The 17,301-nt window shown below is 39.4% G+C and overlaps 1 protein-coding gene across 2 annotated transcripts in view; it reads right to left on the bottom strand.

Moving 5' to 3' along the window:
* CLIP3 (CAP-Gly domain containing linker protein 3) overlaps positions 1-17,301 on the bottom strand; it is a 1,549,977-nt gene that overhangs the window by 1,361,177 nt on the left and 171,499 nt on the right. For both annotated transcript variants that reach the window (XM_044055010.1, XM_044054942.1), the window contains exon 2: positions 1,492-1,642. In XM_044055010.1, coding sequence (XP_043910945.1) covers positions 1,492-1,627 — 136 coding nt within the window. In that variant the 5' untranslated portion in view covers positions 1,628-1,642. The remainder of the gene's footprint in view (positions 1-1,491; positions 1,643-17,301) is intronic.

The raw sequence follows: 17,301 nt of genomic DNA, 5'->3' as shown, positions 1-17,301 counted from the left end.
TCTTCTACTTTAGTACCATGAATAGGCTAAACTTACAAAGGTGGTGGTTGTACGTGCATGAGCTGCATTATGCTGTGGTACTTTTGCTACTAAGATGAGTCATAATAATAGTCAGTAAAGAAATCAGATGTATGTATGTATTGTGAAATTAATATGGTTTAAATCACTGTTTCATTTAGGACACACTTGGCAATGAGCAAATCACCAAACTGATTTTTAGCTTTTAGATTTTCTCCTGGTTTGACTAATTGTTGTTGTGACTTCAAAGGAAATCATGTGTAATTCTGTTTAGCTTTAGTTCATGGTCCTGGCATTAGAAATTAGTGAGGGATAGACAATTTTTGGAGGAAGGAATGAGTGACTTCAGGTGAGTTGATAACAGATTAGAGTATGCAGTCAGCCAGTGGCCCTACCACTGAAGTAGCAGGAAGCGAGAGAAGGCACCTCACAACAACTAAGGAAATGACCCACTTCAAATATTGCTGCTTCATCACTCCTTTTTATTTACAAAAGAACTGCAGCATTATTCTTATGGAAAACAAAAATAAATACACAAACATTTTTCAGATGTCTATCACAGACTTCCCATCAGCAATAACAATATTGCCACTTTGTAAACAATTGTTTCTGCTACACCAGCAACTGCATTGTTGCACTTAGAGTCTGTTTTGAAAGCAGATGTGTGTGGTTCTTTTGTGTTTTGTCGTCTATTCTTTAATTTACATTTGAATGTTGGTATCCCACAATTACATTGGAGTGGTTGGGGTTACATAATTATGTATGCAAATTGTATCTTAATCAGCATACAGACTTGTACTTATTTTTCATGGGCCTTTGTCCAGATTTTTGATGTTTCCAGGTTGAGAGGTATGGTAACGTACTATAACCCTTTTTTATGTCACACAGATAAAAAAGCCTCCTTAGTACAGTAGTATGCCAACAAATTTTCACCTTCACGTTTTTAATGTGATCTACATCCTGTACCATTCCTTGTGCTAAAAAAGCATCACAGTTAGGGGTTTTCCATGCATACCTCTCAGCATCTTAGAGCAAGAAATCTGGGCAAAGCCATAAATGATGGGGGGACAAAGGTCCAAAAATAGGGACAATTTTTAAATATTGCTCTTACAAACTTAGAAAGTTGACAGCATACCAGGTTTTGCATTAGTATGAATTTTCTGAAGAGTATGAAGTTTGAAACTCAAACATCTGTCATTATTTCCTGACCTTAATTTTCAATGACTTGCCAATACTTTGCCGGAAAACCATGATTTTATGAAAAATGGACCAAAAACATGAGGCAATAATCTAGACATTCTGCGAAAATCTGTACAGTTGAGAGGTATGGTTCCCTGTAATGCTACCTTGAAAGAAAAATCTATTTCAAAACATTTTTTTAAAAATGATGACATTTCTGACTGAGTTTTATAAACTCTGCTCTTCCATATCTACCTTTTTCAGACAAACACTGTCACACTGACAGCATCTTACCATAATCCTTTGGAAGGGGAGCATTTGCTGATGGATGCACAATAGGTCTCTTTCTTCGTTCTGGCACTGGGCTTTGGAACTCGGCAGACTGATGCTCCTCATCAGAGGCTACATCTGCTGAATCCTCCTTTGTCATTTCTTAGCGTGACTCCTACAAAGAAAAGAGCAAAAATGCTTTCAGTTAAACTGTATTAACTCCTGCAAAATCAAACTCATACAAAGTGGGATAATCCACATCAGTTTAGAAACTATACCACAAAGAGGGACACGAAGAGGCTGATAAGAAGTGTTAAATGTATTTATTTTTACTTAGCTGACTTCTTGGCAAAATTTTTATCATTCCACCTTGCCACATACTGTTAGAATGAACTTAGGGTTCCCTGAAATGTACCTTCTGAACACTCTAATTTAACATGCTCCTTAGTTGTGTGTGTGTGTGTGTGTGTGTGTGTGTGTGTGTGTGTGTGTGTGTGTGTGTGTGTGCGTGTGTATGCAAAGCTAAAAATAATAGGTGGATAAAGCCCAAAATCAGGGACAGATTTTAAATATTCATTTTATAAACTTGAGGTGTCAGAATAATATGACTTCTGTTAACATGCATTTTCTGAATGATATGAAGGATAAAACTCCAATGTATGCAATTATTTAGTGACTTTAGTAGTAAATGATTTGCCAAAAAACTGTATGAGGAACAGCCAAAAAATATGAAGCAAAAATTCGGACATTCTGTCAAAATCTGGACAATTGAGAGATAGGATACAAATAGCTCTGTGTTTCTTTAGATCATCTGTATGAAATAAGAAAATATTCATGCAGCTTTTGATACATAAAAATCCAGCCTCTGTTTATTTTTGAAGATGACTTAATTATGTTTTTGCTGTGAGGGAAGCAATGCTACCTACTGCACAACTCTGGAGTTCTGTTCTGGTATCTAAAATTTAGTCTGAGCAGATTCCAATTACTTTGACCTTCTGTACCCTTTGTATAATTAATGTTCCATCCATGTACTCACCCTAAAACTCATTCCAAATCTTTCTACTTTGTTCACTAATCTTTTCTAAGCAAGTACTCTGCGTGTCTTCTGACACAACTACCTTGTCAAAAAAAAGCCTGTTAGATTGGGCATGACTCTCCCACTATGAATCTGTTATACTGGGTCCACTGCCTCACTTTCTTCCAAGTGTTTTGGAAGTCTTTGCTTCAGCAATAACTGTAGGACTTCCTCTACAACTGAGGTTAAAATGACTGGTTATGAGAGGGGGAATTGAATTTGTACTCTGTTTTGTTTTCCAGGAACGGCAACCTCAGCACATTACTTGCTAAAAGATTAGTTTGTGGTACTAACAGGTCTCACCTCAGTTTTCCAGGAATTCAAGGGTGAATCCTATCAGGCCCTACTACTTTGACAATCATAGTTTCTAGGCTAATTTCATAACCATTTCTTATTTGAAAGGATATAGATAAACTTCCTTTAAAAATGAAATATGAAATGTGAAATTCTCCTCTTTAGCTCATGAAAACTGGGTGTAAGTATTTATTGTCAATCCACTTTTTATTATCCTTTTTTGCCCACCCTCATTCATTTTAATTAAGCTTCACTGTCTCTATTTTCATCTTTATTTGCTCTCCTGAGTTTCCATAAAAAGAAGACAGTTTCCTCAGATTAGTTATCAGATTAGTTATTTGCCTTTCTGATCGATTAAACCAGAAGGGCACAAAGAAGACAATGTTGTTGCTTGTATGTTTTCTTGTAGGTTTCCTTACTTTTCACAAAAAATACTTTCCCATGAGAAAATAGTGGTGTCCTTTTTCTTTATAATTTGAAATTTTGTTTAAAAAAAAAAAGACTGTTGCTCCTGTAATGTTTTAATGTTTCCCCAATTTTCTTCCACACTACTGTTTTAATTACCATTTGCTAAAGTTTTCCTGGGTACTGTCCATCTTTGTCAATGTGTGTCCCCTTGAAGTCAGAACCCTTAGTTTTGATTAACTTGACTCTACATGCATTCAGAGATTAGGATGAAGTAATAAAGCAATCAAAGAAATATGAAACACTGGAACATATTAAAAAGGAAAAAAATACAAAATGCTAACTTTATGAAAGACTGCTGGATGAAAGTACTGAATATTACTTTCAAGATCTATAAAAGGTTATAAAAACAAGTTGTTTTCTGTCATTCAGAAAAATGCAACTGATGTGAAGTTTAATACAAACGGTGTTTAACTCCCACTGTTGTTGAAGAAATTACTTGGGACCTTTTAACAGACTTGAATAAAGGCAGCTAGAACACTGGTTAGAGGTATCAGTTGAAGAACAATACAGCAGGAACCGCACATCTCATTCACACCAAACAAATTTAATTCAAATGTCTATCTAATGTAAGGACAGAGCCCATAACCTTCTGTTCTTTAAGCCAAAACTAATCATGTACTGCTACATCAGTTAAACTGTTTTGTGTTTGTAGACGGCAAAGATGACGACAGTAATGCATCTCGGTGTCTCTGATGTTATATGGGCTTCAAGCATGACTTGCAGCTTTCTCATGCGGGGTACAAGCAGCTCTGGAGATGCGTTACAATTTGTTCCGCTAAGCATGCCACACTTTTCAAAAGCAGGCTTTCTGAGGTATAGTGTTCTGTGTCTAAGAGGAAGAAAAGCTTGTTCTCACTGTTTTAACTCTAAGAGCAGAATTACAAAATAATTAAAAGTATGTATTACACTGACGATTTGAAAAGTGAACAGTTCACACGATGCAACTAACTTATTCAGAAAAACAACAGTGAAAAAATGTGCTTGATAAAAGCCTAATGTTATTGATTCTAGTCTATTGTTATGAAAACAAGCATGGTTCAGCTACAACTGTCATATTTATTTGTACTTTTATCTAGAAATTCTACCTAGCACAAACTGACTCTAAATACCAAGCTTTAACAAGTCTTGTTTTTTTTCTGCTTTGTTCATTTGTATTCTGACAGATTGACACTACAACTACAGGAAAAAAATGCTTATTAGAGTGAGTCCACTGCTAGAACTCAGTGCTATCATACTTGTATATATTGCTACAACTTGTTTACCTCAAAGGACAGAATCCTAAATCTCATGACTCATTCTGAAAAGGGTGTTTGTATTACTCACTAGTGCAGTAATTACTAAAAACAAAAGATCTAAGGCTCAAGACATGTTTGTAGTAGGCTTTCTTTTTAAAATGCATGCTTAGTACAACATACTTTTTCAGATTAAAATAACTCCTATGTTTTAGTCTTAATAACACACTGTCCTAGAATAATTTATCTGAGCTGCAAAATATCACTTGCAGCAAAGTCCCCAGTAGACACGTATGATACAATGTGTATATCAGACACAATCCTTCTATTTGAAACATTTACATTTTGTCAGTGCACTGACAGTACTAATGAACTGGAAAAGAAATTATAATTGTGTGAGCTATTCACCATAACAGTTTATCTTTGGGGAGATGTTAGTATAGCATTAAATCATACCACTTGGATTTACTCACAGAAAGACTGCATAATAATCAAACTTTTTCTGCACAACTGTCATGTTACCATTTGAAAGCCACTGTAGTATTAAACTAATCTAGGTGACAATGTTCAGAGGTACAAGGCTCCTTTATTTTAATTACTAGCGGAAGCTATTTTCTTCAGTTCTCTGATGTAAGAAACCACTGGAGTATAATATGCCTGTAGGATGGAAAATTATACTGAAATATAATGGCACACATTCTGCTAGGCAGAAGTCTGGATCATATTCTAATTATGTATGTATGTATACATATATATATATATATATATATATATATATACACACATATATATATATATATATATATATATATATATATATATATATATAAACAGTATATTGCTACATTCTAAAAAATACAAATAGATTATCCAACTATAAACAGGGAGAAGATGTACCTTTAATGAAATATTTACTGCTAGGGTGAATAACTCACACAACTGTACTATCTTACTTTGGAGTGGGTCACTGTAGAAGTTAATCATAACACATGGGAAAAATCACAAGCCGTAATAAATTATCCATGGGAGGTCATACAATTACCTCTAGTCCAGTAGTGGCAAAACCTAATACTAGACTGAGCATCAAATTTTATGAAAGCTTGGACAGTAGCCTACACTGCAGCCTTAATATATGTCCTGAGTAGAAATATTCCTAAGATATCCTGCAGATGAACGGGGCTTTGAATGTCTTTGTTGAATTTATCATAACAAAAGCATATACAGTGGGCCAGCCATATTGAAAGTGTTTTCTTTTCTTGAAACAGACAAAAAGCTGACCACCTTTTCCTGAAACAATGAGCCCTTTTGGTATGATATCTGAACAGTTTTTGAGCATCTACTGTGTTTAGTATATCTTCCCAATCATTTTGGTAGTGAGAGTAAATACGGATAGTTGAATTGACCGCTTAACGAACATAGCTGATATGACATTTGACAAAAAAAAAAAAAAAGATTACTTTTAAGACACTCTTTCATTGTGAAAGACTGTGTAAAGAGAGGGGTTACACATTAAAGATTGCAGCTCTAAAATTCTGTTGTCGACTGACATGAAGAAAAGCGATTTCCATGACAGGTAAATAAAAAGGCACCTACCTTCTAAATGTTTTAGTGAAGAATTACAGAGCAGAATACATTAGTGCTTGTGTATTCAGGTGAGAAGCAAATAAATGTATCCCTGGTGCATTTCAGAGATTTGCATTTTAATGAAAGAATGTGGTACTAAGCTATCATTCACAACCTAGATATACCGGTCTATAGACTGAATCAGACAATCCATTTTGTTCTCCTGAGAAACAGGCTGCGATAAGGAACAATTTGTGTTTTATTGCCCTTTGCAATCCTAACACAGCTTCCTTGCAATATTGGTAATATGATGTCTCATCACAGTATTATTGTCTGTGTACTTAATTTTTGCCTGACTGAATTATTTTATATATTTGCTGACATTGTTTTCTGATCTGTTCTGAAACTGGTTCCCACCTATTCCTGTGGTGGTGTTAAAGTTTATAAAACTGGTCTAACATCTTTTGTGTTATCTGATTGTTTCAATGCTTGCTGATTTAAAAATAGTCAACGTTTGTAAATTCCTACATACACTGTTAGATCTGTGTTTTGACTGAAGATTGCTTCTCAAACAATCTGGAAATATATCGCTGATAATTATATTTCTTGGCACTTTAACTTTCCAGAGTTCTGCATTGTCTAAATTTTTGCCTAACTGAATTATTTTATATATTTGATGACACTGTTTGCTGTTTTCTGATCTGTTCTGAAACTGGTTCCTCCCCCCTTTTCCTGTGGTGGTGTTAAAGTTTATAAAACTGGTCTAACAGCTTCCACCCACCCTATTCCTGTGACATTGTTATAGTTGGTGACTTTGCAGTTGCCCGGCCCTATGGTAAATTTTATCTGGGACACTCCTCCCAGTCTAGTGCTCATTCTACCTGATACGGAGAGAACATCTGAGTAGGCCAGCTCACTTAGGTTCTTAACCTTAAATTATCTTCTGTTCCTCCTTCCTCCCTTTGCACTTTACTAACAAAAAAAATCTCCTTGTGTTCTGAGTGTGCTTCTCAGCTGATCTATATTTTTGGCACTTTTTAACTGTTCAGAGTTAAATAAAATAACAAATGAATTTAGTTCAGAATACATTTTGAATAAATTGCATTTATTTAAACTATTTGCTTTAATACTGCTACACACTCAAGTGTGCTAGCTTGCACCACACTTGAATTGTTTTTAGTGCTGTTTTAGCTGTTTTCTGGGAAATAAATAAAATTCTAAGCTTGTTTCATGCCTTCCCTGTAACTAGTTTAGTCCAGGTACAGATTTGCTGTATCCAGGACGGTATGTAAGCTTCTGTGCCCCCAAGCCTTTCTGTGTTGGAGGGAAGCCTTTTAGCTTATCAGGGGTAGCCTATCTACCACAAGAGGAGTAGTTTCTGGCCCAGAAATTGTAGCTTATTGGCCGTTTGGGCAGTTTTTTCCATCTCTTTCAACTTTCTGGTTTAAAAGTCCACATCTGCGCTGGTTTCCCACCTTTCCTGTAACTAGTCTAGTCCAGATACAGATTTGTTTTATCCAGGACTGTTTGTAAGCTTCTGAGCCCCCAAGCCTTTCTGTGTTGGAGGGAAGCCTTCTAGCTTGTCAGTGGGAGTGGTAAGCACTAGGTAGCCTACCACCACAAGAGAATTGGTTTTTGGCCCAGAAATCATAGTTTATTGGCCATTTGGGCAGTGTTTCCATCTCTTTCAACTTCCTGGTTTAAAAGCCCACATTTGCACTTTTCCCACCTTTCCTGTAACTAGTCTAGTCCAGATACAGACTTGCTGTATCAAAGACTAAGTTTCTGAGCCGTGCCAAAGTCTGCTCTTCAATTTTTCCCTTAGATCTGCTAGTTCTCTCTTCTCCTGCACTTTTACTAGCTTATTAGTTTAGCACTCTACCAGACTTCTTGTAGCAATTATTGTAGCACACAAAAGTGCTACCAGCACTAAACATTCTACAAGGAAACAGCTCCAGCACTTATTATTAATGCCCACCCCTCCAGGCATGTCTAAAGGTCAGTTCCCTGTGCTTTCTCCTATTAACCTGGCGAACTTGGGCATCCGGACGCAATGTAGCAACTGCCTCATGTACACTGACAACCCTCTCCTCTTACCTCTCAACACTCACACTTGCGAGAGATGCACTTATATATCCAAACTGGATGCCACACACTCTCCCACCAAGATCGGAATAGCTGGTCAAGAGAAGGTCAACACCTGCACCACACCACATGGAACACACAACCCTCCAGAACACGCACCAGCACTGTCTTCACATAAAACCACATACCCACCTTTGCTGAGGCTCTCAATAAAAATCTACCCAAACAGCAGAGACCTCCGCGAGGCAGAAATGCACTCGACCACAACACAACACTAATCATGAGACACATAACTCTCCTAAACAGTGTGCCACTCAACCAGAGCTCCCAAGACAAAACAACATGCCCAGCACACTAGTCGTAGGTGATTCGGTAGTGAGCCACACTGATGTCCCACTCATTAGGGTGAAAAGGGAGAAAGTAACAGTCAGCTGTCTGTTAGGCACCAGGATCCACCACATCATGGATCTCATTAACAGAGACATTGAGAACCTCCAAATACTGGACCCTACCCAGTTCGGCTTTGTTAAGGGCAGATCATGCCTTCTAAACCTGGTGGACTTCTTTGAGACAGTTACCAAGATTATAGATGAGGGAAAGGTGGTCCACACAGCCTACCTAGACCTCGCAAAGGCCCTTGATACCATTCCCCACTCAGGTATTAAAAACAAGCTCACCAGCCTGAACATAAACCCCTACGTCATGAAATGGGTTGCCAACTGGCTCACAGACAGAACCCACATGGTAAGAGTTGCAGGACCTAGGTCTGACTCTAAACCGGTTACAAGTGGCGTTCCCCAGGGCTCAGTCCTAGGACCCCTCCTGTTCAGCATATACTTCTCAGAGGTACAGGCAAGCACAAGAGGACTATGGCTGACCAAGTTCGCAGACGGCTGCAAACTAGAGGCTATAACTGACTCTCCAGCTGACACAGACATCCTCCAAAAGGGTCTCACTGAGACAGATACCTGGTGTTAAAACCATGGCCTCAAGCTAAATGCCAAAAAGTGCATAGTCATCCCCTTTCGAAAAACAAAGTACCCACAAACTACCACATAAAATACGGAAGATGTAATAAGGGATCTGGGGACCCAAGTAGACAGTAACCTCTCCTTTGACAATCATGTTGCCAAAGTGGTTAGAAAATCCTTCTATGTGTCCCACCTAATCACAAAAGGGTTTGCATCCAGATCAAAAGAGGTCATTGGGCCCCTTTACGCATCATTCATCAGACCTATCATAGAGTACAATGCCCCATTTGGGATGTACCTTACAAGACACCTGCAACAACTGGAAAGACCACAGAAGTACCTCACCAAGAGGATCACTGGCCTCAAGCAGATTCCCTATGCAGCTCAAGTGAAGAAACTCCAGCTGTACTCAGTTGCATACTGCCCACTCAGAGGTGATCTTTGCCTGACATACAAGGCCATGTCCAACCCAGAATTGATGGATATGCTCCACCTAAAGGAAACCATATCCCCTCAAGCCACACGCTCCAGGGATCTAAACCTCACCACAATAATAAATAGGACATGTTGGAGGGATAGATTCCTGCCCCCGAGACTTCCCATACTCTGAAAGAAGATTCCAATCTACATTAGGTAGAGCTCCTCACTAACCCTCTTCAAGAGAAACCTTGATGAGGGGGTGGAAAACAGAAAGTTTATCCCAGGGATCACTTCAATGGCTCTGCTGGGCAGAGGCACAGGAAACTAATCTAAGGGGGTGGCGAAAGCCAACACACTCTGGCTAGGCTTATAAATGCCTTCAGGCAGATAGCCTAGTACCTACCTATGAACATAACGCACACACTCAGGTCCCTCAACAACAGGTACAAATATGACTCTGTCATTCTACACGTGGGTGTGAATGACCTAAGACGTACCTCCCTGGACCACATGGAAAGAGACATGGAGGAGCTCTCAGATTATGTAGCCCAAGCAGGTATGACCCTAGCCTTGAACAGTATCCTACCATCACCCAGAATGATACCACAGTACAAGCAGAAAATTATTGCTTTCAACAATTGGCTAAATTTCTGGTGTCATTCTAAGGGGATCCAGTATCTGTCTGCCTGGGATGACATGACTGACAGACTTCGATGCTTTGCTATAGATGGCCTGCATCTGTCACCCCTGCGCTTCCAAATACTGGCCAAGGTTCTTTCCACCCCATATAGTGCCTTTTTTAGGCGGTGTTCCAAAGACCAAATTACCACTGTAACAGTTACAAACAAATGCAATCTGAGTGTCATGCTGCTCAATGCTAGAAGTCTAAATCTCAAAATGCACTTGCTCAAAGCACTCCTTAAAATGGAGAACATTGACATTTGTGGTGTAACACAGACCTGGTTCAAGGCAGCAGAAACTACCCCTGCACTACCAGGCTATAACTCATTCCACACCTTTCGGCACCAGAACTTGGACCGAAGCTCAAAAGGCGGTGGTGTTTCCATATTCATAAATTATTCACATACCTCCAAACTGGTAGCCCAACATACTACATCTGAGATACTTCAGATGCAGCTAACATTGGGTAAGACAGTGATTCAGGTCATAGCCTGCTATAGGTCCCCAAACATGTCCCAAGACTCACATTCCAAGTTCCTAAGCACCCTGGAGAACACTAGAATCCAACCTAACACTTTCATACTGGGCGACTTCAACGATCTCTCCATTAACTGGGACAACTACTCATGTACCAATAAATCTGCCCAACGCTTTCTGGAATTCATTAATTCCAATGCCCTGGAAAAGTTCGTTCATACCCCCACTAGAGGTAGCAACATCCTTGGCCTGGTCATTACTAACATGGGCAACCGTTGCTCTACACCAATAATCAACTCCTCCCTTGTTAGATCCGACCACAAACTAATCACCTTGGAAATCCACATCCACCCCCCCCCCCCCCCCCACACACACACACACAAAGTAACCACCATGAAAAACTTCTCCAAAGCTAAATTTGGGCTCCTAAAAACAGAGGTGGCTACCTTCATGGCACCCATGCAAATGGAGAATAGTTGCATGACCACTGAATCATACACCAATGTACTGTACGAACACATACACAAATGCATGGATCTCGCCATACCCTATAGAATCAACACGCTCTCCTCAAAAAAAAAAAAAGGAAGCCAATCTGGTGGTCACCTGCCATAAACAAACTTTACAACAGAAGGAGGAAACTGATGTGGAATAAGGTGAAATCCCAAGACTGGAAAACCCCCTTATCAGCCTCAACAAAAGATTGAGATCCCTCATCAAATCCTCTAAAGCTAGCTATGAAAACAGAATTGCAGCAGATAGTAAAGACAACCACAAAACCTTCTGTAGTTATGCAAAGAATCTCCACGGCAATACCCAGATTTGCTCTGAGCTACTGCACAATGGTACCTCCTATATGAATCAACAGACATTGCCAATATACTGGCCGACAGATTCAGTGCCAACTTTACCCCTCCCCCCCAAAGGACCAAATACAATACCAGTGGATTGCCAGGCACCCAGTATTACTGCTGCACAGGTTAAAACAGCACTGTCCAAGGCCAAGAATACAGCTTCTATGGGACCTGACAATATCCCCGGCTGTGTTTTACATGAACTATAGAGTGAACTGGCACCTCACCTGTGTGCCCTGTTCAATCACAGCCTCACCTTAGACTTTGTCCCTACCAAATGGCGCACTGCTACAATCATCCCTCTCCACAAGGGAGGAGTGACTACAGACCCTGGGAACTATCGCCCCATTAGCCTGACGAGTCTGATATGCAAAGCTATGGAACGCATCACAAGGAAATATGGTATCTCCAAACTCTAGATCCTACAGTTTAGTTCTGTGAAGGGTAGATCATGCCTGCTCAACTTGGTCGACTTCTTTGAGTCAGTCACCAGAGATGTGGATGAAGGCAAGGTGGTTCATACAGCCTACCTTGATCTGGCCATGGCCTTTGATACCATTCCCCACTCAGGAATCATACAAAAACTCACTAAGCTAGGCATCAACCCCTATATCACTAGGTGGGTTGCAAACTGGTTCACAGATAGAACCCACAGTGTGAAAGTAGCTGACTTCAAGTCAGACTGTAAACCAGTCACGAGTGGAGTTCCACAGGGTTCGGTCCTGGGTCCTCTCCTGTTTGGTATCTACTTCTCTGAAGTCCAGGCCAAGATGAAGGGACTCTGGCTGACAAAGTTTGCAGACAAATGCAAGTTGGGAGCTATTATTAACTCCCCAAGTGATGTTGACATCCTACAGAAAGGCCTCAATGAGACCAACGACTGGTGTCAGAACCATGGCCTTAAGCTCAATGCCAAAAAATGTGTCGTCATCCCCCTTGGGAAAAACCCGGTTCCCTTGAATTACCACGTTGATAGTAGTCCACTAAACACAGAAGGCTTTATAAGAGATCTAGGAACACAGGTTGACAGCAATCTCCCTTTTGATCTCCACATTGTCACTGTGGTCAGAAAGTCCTTCTATGTGGCACATCTCATTATTAAGGGCTTTGCATCCAGGAAGAAAGAGGTCATTGTCTCTCTCTACTCTTCCCTTATTAGGCCAATCATCGAGTACAATGCTTCATTTGGCATGTACCTCACTAGACACCTACCACAACTGTACAGGCCACAAAAATACCTCACAAAGAGGATCCTAAGCCTTAAAACACTTGTCAAACATGGACAGACTACAACAACTCCAACTATTCTGTCTTATATCGCCTACTTAGAAGCAATCTCTGCTTGACTTACAAAGCCAGCTCTGTTAGAAATGCTACACCTAAAGAAATCCCAATCCCTCCACACGACATGCTCCAGAGACCTCAAACTCATTACCACAATCAACAGAATATGCTGGAGGAACAGGTTCATAACTCAGAGACTGCCCATGCTATGGAACAGACTTCCCATACATGTCAAGCAAAGCACCTCACTGGCCCTCTTCAAGAGAAATCTTGATGAGTGGATGGGAAACAGAAAATTCACCCCGGGGATCACTCCAGTGGCTCTACTCGACAGAGGCACTAGGAACTAAGGTAGGGTGGCACGATGCCAGGTTAATCCTAAGGGCTAGGCTTGTAAAGGCTCCAGGGCCATTAGCTTTGGACACATCTATGAACCTATGATCTGAATAAGACCTTGCTGAAAAATACTCTGAATGCTTCCAGTTATTTAGTTACTCTCTTCTGTTTTACACTGATGTGAAGAGATATTTCCTATGGAAACTGGTACTCTGCACTCATAACTTTTTTGAAGTAGGTTTCTCATACATAATCCAATGAATCAGTTGACAGACACACACAGGGAACAATGTTACTTTCACTGGTAAGTTATAAAGATCCTGTCACCAGCTCAATAAAGGAACTGCACTTTCTAGAGAATTTAAAGATTTATTCTAGAAATGTTTAAAAACCCACAGAGGCTTTCTTAAGTGTACTATCATTGAAGCCATTAAAATGTCAGATAATATGTCTCAGAGACTGCAGGTACTACTGTGATGTTTTTTTGTTGTCAGTGGATGTTTTCCTGAATTAAATTTGTGATCTCCAAAATACTGATGAAGGAAGGCATTAATTTGCATAGACTCTAACTTCATCCAAGAACATTCCCATCCAATTACATTTCCCTTCTCACAGATCAATATTATATTCCGGGGCTGTCAAAATTATTTATTTATTTATTTTATTTTATTTTATTTTATTTTACATTTGTTGACTGGGATGGTCCGTCTGGATACATGTCCATTTTCAGCGGAGGCCCGGGGAGAAAAGCTCCACATAGTCAGGAAATTACATACATGTTACATAGAGTACATATTTTATCCTTTGTTAAATTAAACAAAAGAGGATACACCATTAAGTATTTATTTTATAAAAACAATTGTGAATAAGAGACACAGGCTGCAACATACTTTTTCTCTTTCTAGGCTGTCCGTATAGCATAGTTTAAAAGATTTTCAAATAAGAACAACATTAAAAGATTCACAAGGAAAATCTGGGGTGGGCCAGTTGAGAGAAAGGTCCATAGGATAATTATTTGGTTAGACCTGAAAAAGAAAGAAATTTGCTAGCTGAGGAAGAGTTAATCTGGGTTTGAGCATTGGCAAAGCCAGTGTGACTTGAAATGGTGATTTAGCCTTTTTTTGAATTGGCATAGGGAGGTAATACTGGTGAGGCTGGGAGGAAGGGAGTTCCATATTTTTCCGATGGCATTGGCAAAGAGTGTATCACCCCCTGCGTTGCTGGATTTGACTGTTTGTACTAATAGCTTGTTTGAAGAGTGTAGACTATTGAGATTGTTGTAGGGTTTGATTAAATTTTTCAGTGCAGGAGTGTTGTCGGGTTGTTTGAGCATATTAAATGCCTCTATAAGCTGGCTTTGCTGAAGAAGGTTTGGAAATTCTATCCAACCGAGGTTTTGTAGGTTAATACAGTGATGGGTCCTGTAGGGCATGCCGGTTGCAAATCTGACAATATTATTATAACAACATGATAGTTTATTAAGGTCAGTTTTGTTAAGATTAGTAAGCATGGGGGAGGCATATAGGAGGGTAGAGAGAAGATGTGAGCGGGCTACGGACATTTTTGCAATTGGAGTTAGAAAGGATTTAATTCGATATAGTGACCCAAGTTTTTTATTAACGGTTTTGATAGTCTGATTGATATGAATATCAAATCTAAGTTTATTATCAATGGTAACTCCTAATAGTTTAGTATAGGAGTCGGGGGAGATAATTGTTCCATTTTTGGATTGTATAGAAAAGGATGCGGGTGTGGTCTTGTGGGTGGGGTGGAATAGTAATAATTTGGTTTTGTTTGGGTTCAGAATCAGTTGACGCCCTGATAGCCAGTTCTCAACTGCCAGGAAACAGGATTGTGTTTTGAGTGATAGGTTAACTGGAGCTGCATCAGAACAAACTAATGTCGAGTCATCTGCGTATTGAATACAGGTGGCGTCAGGGATGGCTTTGTAAAGGTCATTTATGAAGACTGAAAAGAGAAGAGGTCCCAGTATAGAACCTTGAGGAACCCCTATGGTATTAGGTAGGAGGCTGGAGAGCTTATTCTGCCAGAGTACAGCTTGTTGCCTATTAGAGAGATAGGCATGAAACCAATCCAGGGTTTGGTTGTCTAAATGGAGATTTTTTTAGAGTGTCATGAAGTAATTGATGGTTAACCATGTCAAAGGCCTTTGATAGGTCCAGAAAGAGAGCTGATGATAGTTTTTTCTTATTCCGGTTTTGGTTAATTGTATCAGTAAAAGAGAGGAGGGCAGTGGTTGTACTATGGTGGGGTCTGAAACCATGTTGAGAACTGTTTAGTAGATTGTTCTGGATAAGACAGTAAAGAAGTTGTTTGTTTATACACTTTTCCATGATTTTGGCCAATGGTGACAATATGGCTATGGGCCTATAATTTGATAGTTCTGTGGATGGGCTACCTTTATGGAGTGAAATTACATAGGATATTTTCCATATTGAGGGGATTGTGGATTCTACTATGGTACAATTGATTAGTATCGTGATGGAGTAAGCTATGACATCTGCAGCTTTTTGTAAATATTCAGCTGGGAGAAGGTCTGCAGAGAGAGTGGTTGGTTTTAGCTTCTTCAGTAAGGAACGTATATAGGCAGTTGAGACAGGTTGTAATTTGAAGGAGGGTTCAGACAACAAGATGGTGTCTGTTTTAGGGGAGCTGGTAGCCGGTAGTTGGTTAGCTAAGGATTGTATAGTGTCGGTAAAGAAGGTATTAAAAGTGTTAGCTACTTCATCTAGGTTTTTATCACATAGTTTTTCTGGGGTAGGAGTTGAGGATTTTCCTGGATGGAGAAGATTGTTTAAACCCACCCAAAACTTCTACCATGGTCCTAAAATGCTACTGCAAATGTTGCAGTGTCTTTGTTAAAGCAACAGCAATCCAGATAACACCAGATAAGGGAATACAGTGGTCTGTTACTTCCTTAAAAGTACACAAATTATTGCCAAAAGTTTAGTACTCTTTCGCTGTGGAAAGACCAAACAGGAGAATGCCAAAATGGAAGTATAAATGTATGCCACAGAACTTTAAGCATTTCCAGTTACACACAGTCTGGTTGAGTTGTGAAGATATATATGATATGCCAAGAATAAATTATATTCCAAGAAAGGCAGAGCAGTCTTTAAGGCCAATATTCTGAACTCGTTTGGTAAAATGAAGTTATTTCAGTCTGAAAGATCTGCTATGTATTCCCAATTACATGTCTTTCTTTGGAACCAGAAATATCCCAGAAGCTTTCAGTTGTCCAGGACCCAATGCAATGCTATATTTAAAAGTTGTTCCATTATCTGCAAGATATCTTATAAATGAAGAGGTGTAGACTGGATAGTCTGGATGAATCAGTGAAAAACGAGGATAACCTTTTGATTTTTTTTTTAACAGAACAATTTTGATGTAATTCTCCTAGCTTGCCACACAACTAAAAACTAGTTATCTAACTGTTTTGCTGAGATCAGCAGCAATGTTATAACAATGTTACTTACGCACCACATATCTATCTGCACCTCATTCAATTAATCGAGAAGGTTTTTAGGACTCTGCTCCTGCATTTTACAGCCTGAAACAAATGTTCAAGGGAACTTTTACCACCTTTTGAGAGAGTTTAGAGTGTTGGATTTGCTACCAAATCCATTTGACTAGCTTATCTTTTGTTAGGATTGTCATGTTAACCTGTGTAGCACATCTGATGATCATTTTTGATGGTGTGGACCTGCAAATAGTGTTAGGAATGCCAACTTGAGAACTTGTGGCATCCTTTGTAGACGAAGATTTAATTTTCTGCTGATAAGACTCCAATTTATATCGTACTGCAGAGGTGAAATAGCCTGTTTTCCCTTTTTATTACCTTTGTGCAGCTGCTTGCTTTCAATAACATGTCTTGCTGACTGGGACATTACTAGGGTATTAGGAAGTAAGAGTGTGAAACAGCTGCTTCTCTGATGTGGTTGTCTTCTCTTTTATCTTATTTTAAAGTAATCTGGGATTAGATCTTCTGGTTTCACAAAGAGTATGTCTGTTGTCAAAGGCATCCTACAGATAGGAGACTACATCTTTTGGGTAGGACTATGACTAAGCCAGTG

The sequence above is a fragment of the Protopterus annectens genome, chromosome 1.part0 (assembly GCF_019279795.1).
Source record: "Protopterus annectens isolate FY-2018-M chromosome 1.part0, PAN1.0, whole genome shotgun sequence".
Lineage (NCBI taxonomy): Eukaryota > Metazoa > Chordata > Ceratodontiformes > Protopteridae > Protopterus > Protopterus annectens.
The sequence above is the reverse complement of the archived record's forward strand: the minus strand, read 5'-3'. Positions and strand labels throughout refer to the sequence as shown.